Here is a 10,883-nt window from a genome sequence, read left to right as displayed (position 1 = left end):
TTACCGTTTACCAGTATAAACAAATTGATTAGTTTATGAAAATTGAGGGTCACAGATATCCAGAAAAAAGATGTTAACAAGCCGTTTAAACCATGTTGACTGTCGAATTGTGTGAGTGTGTAGATATTAATAAGAATAAAGCATCACATTACAAAAAAAACAAATTCATAAAAATATGTCAATCATGCAAGGGGTAGGTCACTCCAAACACCAATCTTGGGTCATCTTTTTTGTCAGTGTGCCGCAGGTGTGCCGATTTTTGCCGGTCATAGAGTAATCTGTGGTTGTTTGTAAAATACCCATCCCGGCAACCCGGTATTTCTGACGCCTTGAATGTTTTGGTTTGAAATCGCAAGGATAAATCGTTGTTGGAGACCGACTATAGAAGAGGATGATGAATATGACTTCTGTAGTTTGTTTTGTGTGAGTTGCAGCATTATTTGAATTAAGGGTACTAATGGGTACTGATTAACTGCCTCTTTCTCTTGAGCCCAGTCTAGAACCTACATTTCGTATTTAGATCTATAAGTAAACCAAGAATTGAACTGCTGGTCTGAGTTCCTCTGGTATATTCAATTAGAGGTTTTTCCTGAATATACAGTAAACAGCACGTTATGTTGTGAACAACTTCAATGACAGTTGTCCGTCAGTGCTCCTAATTTATTTACAACAATCCAATGCCTACGAGATTGTGCCGACGGATGTGCCCAAGCTGTGCCGAATCTAATTTCGACACTATGTACTGAGTGACCTACCCCTTGAAATCATTTCTGACGCAAAAGAACCTGGGGAACGTCATGCATGTAGTGAAAACCGGAAACTTCATAATTGCTCCGCGTTGGCAGATGAAAGTAAGGATCACTTTGTTGCCAAAAGCATTAGAGAGTTAGCAAGCAAAAAACTAGCCGTGGTTAGTTTTTCAAACGTCACTGGAAGACCAGTGGGCTTAAATTTAAAACAATCAGGTAAAAAATCTCTCACGAAGATTTACTCAGCTGTAAGAAAGATCTTAATTCGAGTGTTAATAAGGTCAGTATGTACATAACTTTACACTATATTTTTCTTATGTTACATACGCTAAAATTGGCTAAACGTATGAGACATACCGACCGTCAAACTATCCAGCCCGGTCTCAAATCAGCTATGACGAAAGGCAACGCGGCCAATAATGATCCCAATAACGCTTCAAATTCTGTGACTGCTGCAAAAGCGACTCAACATGCGCAATTTGGATTCGCTGGTCGCCATTGTAGGTGCTTGATAAACGTGTAGTTTTGGCAATGCAATTTTGATCATCATTTGATGGTTTTGGATAATAAGGATGCCATGATGAGACATTGTTTTGGTGATGAACTCATGGATGAGTGCATAGGTCTTTTTTGTGAAAGCTGGTCTACCGAAACCTTCCGGTAGCCCCAAAATTCATTATTGTTAAACATCACATAATAGAGGTTTGCAAGAGTACAGGAAAAGTCTTAGCCTGGTTCACGAAAAAAACAAACGAAGCTGTTCATTATGATTCCCAAACTTGGAGTATCTATAAAGCAGTGGAAAATAATTTCAAATACGACAAAAACTTGATGAAAGCGGTGGTATCGTATAGTAGTGCTCATTTGAAGTAATCTCCTTATCTTGGAAGCTCCAAGTTTTTTTTATCATTCTCTTTAGATATTTATTTAAGCATTGATAAGAATGGATGAAACAGATGGAACTGATAATTATAGTAAATTTAGAGAATAAACCATTGTAAAATATTTTAGCATTTTAAACATTATGAGTTCACGACAAAGTTACGACATCTTACGGTATCGAAGAGGAAATCTTACTGTACCATTGAAACGAAGTATTTTGACTACCTTAATCTCCAACAATCATATTCAGCTGTATTTGTTTCGATCCGTAACAGTCTTGTATCGTCAATAGTCCATATACGCCTTCATAAACGACTAAGTATACTTCAAAATACTTTTTCTAAATAAACCCAAGATGAAATATTTTCAAACCATCACTGATTTGATTGTTAAGATCCATTCTAACTTCCTGTGATGAAAAAACTGAGGTACATGAATGTTGCAAAAAAAGTGCCTTCAGACATAGCGTGTGGCGTAAGTGTTCGAAAATTTAAATCTTATTCCAATATACCTTGTTATGTTGTTTTTTCTTTTAATTCTACTATTATTGTATCACTTTCATTTTCACTAATTCACTATTCACTAATTCACTATTCACTTGCACTATCACTTTGAAAAAAAAAACTTCAATTATGTTATAGTTTTCTAGAGTGATAGTGAAAATGAATAGTGAATTAGTGAAAGTGATACAGTAGTAGTAAAATTGAAAGGAAAACCAACGTAATAACAATTATACAATTATTGTGCAAAATCGCTCATCAATCAATGTATTGTTGTTTATTAATTTATTTGATAAGGCTCAATCGAATTAACTTTGCAGAGCCGAGGATTCTTGTTCACTATACAATACATCTTAGAACTATAATAAAAAGGTACAACACAATAAACAGTTTATCTTCCGCAATCCTCCATCAGAACGGGATCCGCTTCCAGTGGTTTCATTGTATGACAGTATCGCCAACGGGGGGCAAAGTGCTTCCATTGTAGCAATGGATGCAAAACGTGGTCAGCACTCATACACTCATCACGAAACGGTTGCTTTCCAAAGTCGACGACGCATCGACCGAAAGAACTGCTGATGAAGAACAATAAGGTTGCTGCCGAGTAAACAGACGATCGCGTGACACACAGCCGAGTGAACACTCAGCAATCAATCAATTTATATTAAACTTATTCTGATATATCTGGACTTCGTTTATAAACCTGAAATCGAACTCACTGCTGCTACAAAAATAAAAATTCATCAAACCCCGGCAGCAAAACATCAAGCGTCATGTTCTCCCATGAACATTCAATCAATCGCCATCGTCACCTCATTCGCTGTTTATTCTTACTACTGATAACGATGTTCATATTGTTACATTACTTCTGTATTATTTTGGATTTCCATGCACATCAAACTATTTTTTTCGCATATTTGAACTAAACTTATAAGTTATAGTAAAACCACTGGTTTGCCACAACCTGTAAAGTTTATTAAATCTTAATTGGATTGTACACGCTGACATCTGTATTTAGGAAAATGAAAAGAAACGTTTATAAATAGAAAAAAAAAAACATCTCAAACTTGTTGCAATAAAACCTTGTCCGTAAGCTTAAGATGTACATTGTTAAAAAATGTAGACACAATTTTTGACCGACAAACAATTTATCAAAAAGCGCTACTGGACGGTTTTGTATGACGAAGATTAAAAAAACAAAAATTAATTGTCCCCATTGCCGATGGTAATTTTAGCAAAGGAAAACAAACCACAATGTTGTAAAACAGTAGCGAATAGAACGCATTAATTGCACACTGGATTCCAGCTGCAAGAACATTTCGAATACACAAACACACTAACCAATAAGGGCAGTCTACGCATACATACAAACCGTAATTATATGGATGATCCACACATTGTAAAGCATGAAGACACTCATGCATAATGTATGGTGAAAAATTTCGATAAAAAAATAATGGAGAAGATAAAGTTTGTAGGCTTCTAGTACTGTAAGATTAAGACCCACAAAGTAGCGAAAATTATAACTTATTTTACGATACAGAGAAATAGAAGAAGATTATGCAATGTAAAATTAAAAATAAAACAAAAAATAACAATTCAAGAAACACCCACACACACACAAAAGTCGATCGGATTCGGCTGCGCAACAAATAGAATAACAATATAGCGATAAGAAAGTGTACATTTCATTGACCTTAAAGTCGTTTTGTTTAACAGTATGAAAGCTATATCATTGAATAAATGTGTTTTATAGAAAAATTAACAACTGACTGGTTTCATTTTCGGCATCTTCATAGACAATAGAGTTGTTTTTTGGCGTTTTATTCAATAAATATAAAATCAATACAGTTTGCAAAAATCTTCCGATTCAACTGATGACATTCTTCTTGGTCCAACCTAAACTGGCAGTCGTAAATGGTTCCCTAAGTCAAAACAAAAATCTCTCTTACATTCTAGAATGCGCCCTAAAGTAAACTTACAAGAAAATTTGTATCCGTTCTTCATTCACAAAACAATGTGCCCTTTTGTCGCAGGTCACGCAGGCGATGAAGTCACATGCGATGTGATTGGAATTTCGAAAGTCTCCCATCTGAAAGCAGCTCCCACCTAGATACGTTCTAGATACGCAGTCCCGGGTTGGTGTACTTGACGTACTTCAGCAGGGCGTCGTTCTCTTCGCACACCCACGGTTTCACGTGATGGCAGGCGACGTCGTGCCAGTGCACGCCATCGTTGTAGAAGTTGTTCAGAATGGCCAGGCAGTTTTCGGGAGCTCCACCCTGCTGCAGTTCACGGTTGTCCGGTTGCGGCTTGCCGATTCCACCCTGCTCGGACCAGTCGTTCTGGTTGCGCACGTTGGCCGGGGCCAGCTTCTGCAGCTCGGCGGTCCAGAACCACCCGTTGACGGACACCGGTTGCAGATCCGGGCGGTCGCAGCCCTTGAAGTCGCACTGGCGGCCACTGGTCCAGATGTATTTTTGCTGGAATGAGGGGAAAACGACGGTTGAATTAATGGTGGCAATTTGAGGAAAATGCTTTTTTTTTCAGTTGAAAAGCAGCAACGCAGCTTGTAATCAAGGTTGTCTGCTGTCGATGGGAAATTAACTTCTTTTTTCTCGGAGCATAGTTTACTCCGACATTTAACGTTCAGTGCAGTCGTTAAACGATAGGAGTAACTTTTACCTCTACGGGTGATGCGATCATGAAAAAGAAATTTTCACCAAATCAAAAGGTTGCGCTTAACATGAAATTACCCCCAAGGTCCCATTATGTGCAAATAACTTAGGCAGAGTTCAGCGTGCTACTGTTTGCAACAAGTCAGCATATAGTAAAATAAATTTGCCACAGTTACCCACGATCGCATAATGAAGTTTAGATTAATTAAAGAGATAAGAAGACACCGAGACGGTTTCTGCTTTCAATTTTACCACAACAGTTTTTGTTTTTCGTTTAAAAGTATAAGTGTACCAATTTAGAATATACTTACCTAGCATACAAGCTTTCTTATTTTGGTGTATAGATCATTGCACGGAAGTAGGGGAAATGGCTCTAATGTTGGCCTACGGATCTAAGATTGGGCCCATCGCTAAAAATCTGCTGTTTATCAATTTTATCTAGATGAACGCGTCATTGGCACGGTACTAAAGTTCTGTCCAGTTAGAATCCAGAATCACTTATTGTGTTGCATCGGCACGGAAAGTGACCGCTGCAAGAATTATTTTACAGCGGTTTGTTTACCTAGGCGCCCACTTTCTGTGGTATAAATTTCACGGTGTTTCGTGCAGTGAGTCAAAAATTATTATGATTTGGCAAGGGATATGCAGCTGCGGAGCAAAGAACGAAGTGTTCGTGACGAATAAGACGATGGACTCGAAGCTGTACAAGCAAGAATGCCTCAAAAACCGCGTACTACCGTTCATTTTAGCTCATAATGGTCCCGTGAAGTTTTGACCAGATTTGGCGAGTTGCCACTACAGCCGGGAAGTCATCCAGTGGTACCGCGATAATAACGTAGATTTCATCGATAAAAACATAAATCCACCCAACTGCCCGCAGTTCCGGCCCATCGAGAGATTTTGGGCAATAATGAAGCGGAAGCTTAAAAGAAGTGGAAAAACGGCTCGGGACGCGATTCAGATGACCAAAATGTGAAACAAATGTGCCAAGGAAGTTGTCTCCGGAGGTGTGCAGCGTTTGATGGGAGGAATAAAGCAGAAAGAGCGAATTTTCATTAAAAACGAAGAGAATTGATTTGTATTGCTATTTTTTCCTAAAAGTACAGTGAATTACCTTTGTTTTGATGTATTAACCTTATTTGTACGTCAATCCGTTACCGAGATACAGATCATTTTATTATTCCAGATTCTAAATGGACATAGCTTTAATTGATATTTTTGGACGCCATTGAAAATTTAGCCGATTGCTGAATTTATGTATGGGCCCAAATTAGGGGCATTTAGGCCGACATTACATCCATTTCCCCTATTTAATGTTATTTTTTGACAGTTCGGAAAGTTTGTTTGCAAGGTGTTATAATTTGAAACGAAATAGCGAAACTTGTGCAACTGCTTTTCAAATTGGAGCAGTTCCACGCCAAATGACGGATCGGTAAAACTCGACCTTCTTCGATTTGCATGAAACTTTGCAAATTGTTTGTTATGGGCAATGATTCACATTGTTGCTAAAATTCCGCCATTTTGGATCTGGTATAATTTACAAAATGGCGTCTTTGAAATTTTTCAAATAATAGAAGCATGGAAACGGCACTTCTGATCGGAATGACGTCTGAGACAAAGTTGTAGAGAATTATGTTTTATTGGAAAATGTACTAACCATTTTTTTTAGTTAAATCAAATAAAAATTAAAAATTAAGAAAGTTAAAAAACCTAAATATCAAAACATGGCCAGGCCGATTGTTTATTTTTTTTTTCTAAAAAGCTATTTAAAATTCAAACTTTAGTGACTTTAGAACAAGAACCTCATTTCCTCCTCATCTATCGTATAAAATGACCACTTTAAGCTTGATATTTAACGTTGAGCACCTCCAACTATGTAATTTTCATTGATTTTCATGCATAAAACATAATTTTAAGTGCAGAAATCCCTTCCAATGCATAAATCACGCGAAAAGTTCGCTCTTTTGTTAAGTTTTTAAATAAATATAATTAAACAATTCTTAAAAATAAACTTTTTTTACAATTAAAATGATTAGCAGTTTCATTCATTTTTTGTTGAGTTATTTATTTATTTTTTTCAATATGTATTTTCTTTTTAAGAAGGCAAACCAATTTCACACAACTTTGTCTAAGACGTCATTTAGATTAGATGAGCCGTTTTTGTACTATGATTTATTGAAAAATATAGAATACCCCATTATGAAAAAATAGGCGAGAATCACAATGGCAGAATTCCGGCATGGGCGGAATTTCATGGAATTCGGAGATCTTTATATAATTCCTGATCAACTTGCCGTATGAGAGACGACATTCAATGACATCGAACAGATGCAAATCTTCAGAATAATACTTGATCATCCTAAAGTCGTGGAAAAAATACCTGAGGAATTCATTGATATCTTACTGAAAACCCGTATATCAACAAAGTTTTTCAAATTCCACGCAGTTTCCTGAACTTCGACGAATTTTCCTATAATTCCACAAAGTTTATTAAATTTAAACTCAGTTCACTGAACTGAAACGTAGCTCCCTGAACTTGTGGAAAGCCCCGCAAGCTCCTGGGAGCTCTTTGTACTTCAAGATGTTTTCATTGTCAATACAACTGAATTTCTAATAAGCTTGCTGGACTTGAACGATTTTCCCATAAATCAGAAAATGTTCTATGAACTTATTCCAAGTACTAGAATTTTTTTTACAAGCTCTCAAAACCCAAACAGGATCTCATAACGTCCATGAACTTCTACAAACTTCTGGGAAGACTCTAAACCTTTACAACAAATTATCCTGAAGATCTGCGCGAAACTAAGTTCCCAAAGCTTCCAGGCTGTTTATTTTTTTGTTTTTATAATGTGTTTATTTTTCCAGGCTTATTTTCCGGAGCTTTGCGGAGCCGATATTGATTGTTTAGATTATTCCTTACATTCTCTTCAACGCTTCGCTCGCCCCATCACTTCGCTATAACTATGAAATTGGCCTTCCTCTAGACCTGAGGTCATTCCAAAATTTCCATTCCACATAATTTCACACACTTCTACTTCCTTACACTACTTTTGACACTTTTTTCATCCACACATACTCATGCATCCCGCAGTGCAACGTATACTCAAGCACCCTTTTCTACTCTTCTTTACTGACTAGGCTATTTTAGGCCCCAAACAACAACACTAAATCAATTAATTTGCTACAAAGTTTGATGCATTTGTGCGGTATACAGTCATGAGCTTAAGAAAGTATGAAATGAGCTGTATTGATGATTCGGTAGAAATGTATACGGAACTAAAGTCGACGTACACTCTATGTCGATTTGTTCAAAGTAGGGTATGCTTCGTACATTTGAAAACCCAGAACTCGTGGCCTTTCATTTCCAGGAGCTTCAAGAGGTAAGTAATAATTCAGCGTCAAGCTACAGCGTTGAACCAACAATAAATACGAAACTAACGATTTTAAATTGGCTCACCACTTTAGTAGCCTATTGGTCCCAAGCAAACGATTAACGTACCCTATTCTAGTTGAAATTCTATTACTACACTATGTTTGTTTTGATTCGCTATGAAAGTTTGACAGATAACATCAGGGGTGTGTGGATTCATGCAAAACATGCAGGGGTGAGTGAAATAGCTTGGGACTGCTTGGGACCGTTGTTCTGGTACTGAGTGAGCCAAAAATAATAATGATTTTCTTCGGGACCCAGTGGTCTTAGAGTTACCTCTATGGTTGAACCAGGTGGAAATTCACAGCATTGTACAAATTTATCTAATCTTTTGAAAGAATGTCCATCTACAAAGTGCTCAAAAGCTCAACGAAGTTTGCTAAACTTTTACAAAGCTAGTCAGCTTAGATGCATTTCTAGTAAGTTTTCAGAACTTCTCGCACTTTCCTGAACTTTCTGAAGTTCTACGAATTATCCTGAAGATCTATGAAGTTTCTTGAAGTTCTACAACGGTACCCGAACTTCTTCGAAGCTCTCTACCTTCAAATGATGTTATCTAAACTTCTTTGACCTACCTTTGACTTCTAAAAAGTTCCCTGCCATAGTTTTATAAATCTTCACCTCGCCCACAAATTTAAAAGTAGCGGTGAAGACATGACGTCGAACTCGTTGATGATTTTTTTCTAAATACACCTGGCACCACTGCCACGAACTTGGTCTGTTCCCGTACAACATTTTCTGAGTTTGCTGTAAGAAAATCATATGCTGCAGAATGTCCGGGAATATATTTTTGCTTTTTTCTGTACAGAATCTTACCGAATAGCAAGTACGGTATCAAACTACAGACAGTCATAGTAAAAGATCTACCGAATCAGAATCAGAAAACGCTCTGGAATGTCGGCAGAATGCGAAACGCGACGTCATCGGTCAACGAAGACACGGAGTATTCGAACAGGTGGATTTTTGATTCCGCGCGTAAAGTTTGTTCTGATTCAGTGCCGGTTTTAAAACAACGTACGTAATCCTCCTTAGGGTACAAATTAAATGGACTCTCCTTTCATGCAACAATACAGCTGCGGCAATGGATGGAATCAAGTTCAACTTGCTCTAAAACCTCCCAGACGTCGCTAAGAGGCGCTTGTTGAAATTGTTCAATCATTTTCTGGAGCACAACGTTGTTCCGGATGATTGGTGGCAAGTGAGAGTTATTGCCATTCAAAAACCCGGTAAGCCCGCGTCCGAGCATAACTCGTACCGTCCCATCGCGATGCTTTCCTGCATTCGGAAGTTGTTGGAGAAAATGATTCTTCTTCGTCTGGTGTCGAGTCCGGTTTACTCTCAGATACGCAATTTCGGAGGGGCAAGGGAACGGACGACTGCCTTGCGTTGCTTTCTACTGAAATTCAACTGGCCTATGCTCAGAAACAGCAAATGGGCTCAGTGTTTTTGGATATTAAGGGGGCTTTTGACTCTGTATCGATGTTCTTTCGGATAAACTCCACGATAGTGGGCTTTTCAGAGAAATATATGAGATGTGCTCATGGAAACTCGACAACTTCACGAATCCGTTATATGATTTCCTTTTCCGTTAAAGGACCAAAAGCACCGGACCTGCAAGAACCATTGCAAGATATCTTGGACAATTTGTCTACTTGGGCTAGAGCTAGACTCGAGCTGGGTATTGAATTCTCTCTGGAGAAATCTGAGATGGTTGTTTTTTTCTAGGAAGCATTATCCAGCACAAATACAGCTTCAATTAATGGGTAAAACAATCACTCATAGCATGTCTTTTACGTATTTAGGCGTCTGGTTCGATTCCAGATGCACATTGAGAAAACATATTGCGTATTTGAGTCAAAAATGCCAGCAACGAATCAATTTTCTCCGGACTATGGTAATGTTGATAATGTTGAACCGATTAACCATTCAATCTTTTTTAGAGTACGGTAGCTTTTGTTTTCAATCGGCGACAAACACACACATTTTGAAGCTGCAACGGATTCAATACCGTTGTCTCTGTATCGCGTTAAGGCCCAAGCGCAATGACGGCGGAAGCGGAACGGCAACGGCAGCGGAAAAGCCCGATCTGAGTAAGCCTACTTGTCGGATTGAAAACTAGTTATAATCAAATCGACTTCGGTTAGGCATCTTGATGTCATTAGTGACAACTGTCAAACTTTCCGTTTCCGTTCCGCTTCCACCCACATTGCGTTTGGGCCTTTAGGCTGTATGCACTCGACGCATACGATGAGTCTCGAGGTACTCGCGGGTGTACTCCTCTTAACAGATCGTTTCGCTAAGCTGTCTTTCCGCTTTCTCATCCGTTGCGAAGTTATGAATCCATTGGTAATAGAGAACTTTGAGAAGTTGCTCGACCGAAATCCACAAACTCGATTCATGAATTTGTACTACGAATACATGACGCTGGAGGTTGGGCCGTCTTCGTTCAATCCCAATCGAGCAGGCTTCGAAGACTTCTACAGTTCCTCTGTACATTTTGATTTGACCATGGAGCATGGAATCCCAGATCCTCATCGTTCGATGGTTGTTCCCTCAATTTTCGCTATCAAGTACCGCCACGTCAGTCAAGAGAAGAGATTTTTCACAGATGGGTTAACCATAAATGCATCCACTGGTTTTGGAG

At 38.4% G+C, this 10,883-nt stretch overlaps 1 protein-coding gene across 2 annotated transcripts in view; it reads right to left on the bottom strand.

Moving 5' to 3' along the window:
* Positions 1 to 3,939: 3,939 nt before the first annotated feature.
* The window catches only part of LOC135704649 (uncharacterized), a 38,560-nt gene continuing 31,616 nt past the window's right edge, over positions 3,940 to 10,883 (bottom strand). For both annotated transcript variants that reach the window (XM_065226130.1, XM_065226132.1), the window contains one exon: positions 3,940 to 4,614. In XM_065226130.1, coding sequence (XP_065082202.1) covers positions 4,252 to 4,614 — 363 coding nt within the window. In that variant the 3' untranslated portion in view covers positions 3,940 to 4,251. The remainder of the gene's footprint in view (positions 4,615 to 10,883) is intronic.

Source organism: Ochlerotatus camptorhynchus, unplaced genomic scaffold (assembly GCF_037179485.1).
Source record: "Ochlerotatus camptorhynchus isolate MF236.1 unplaced genomic scaffold, CSIRO-AGI_Acam_v1.1 ptg000244l, whole genome shotgun sequence".
NCBI lineage: Eukaryota > Metazoa > Arthropoda > Insecta > Diptera > Culicidae > Ochlerotatus > Ochlerotatus camptorhynchus.
Note: the sequence above shows the minus strand (reverse complement) of the source record. Positions and strands in the feature narration are given on the sequence as shown.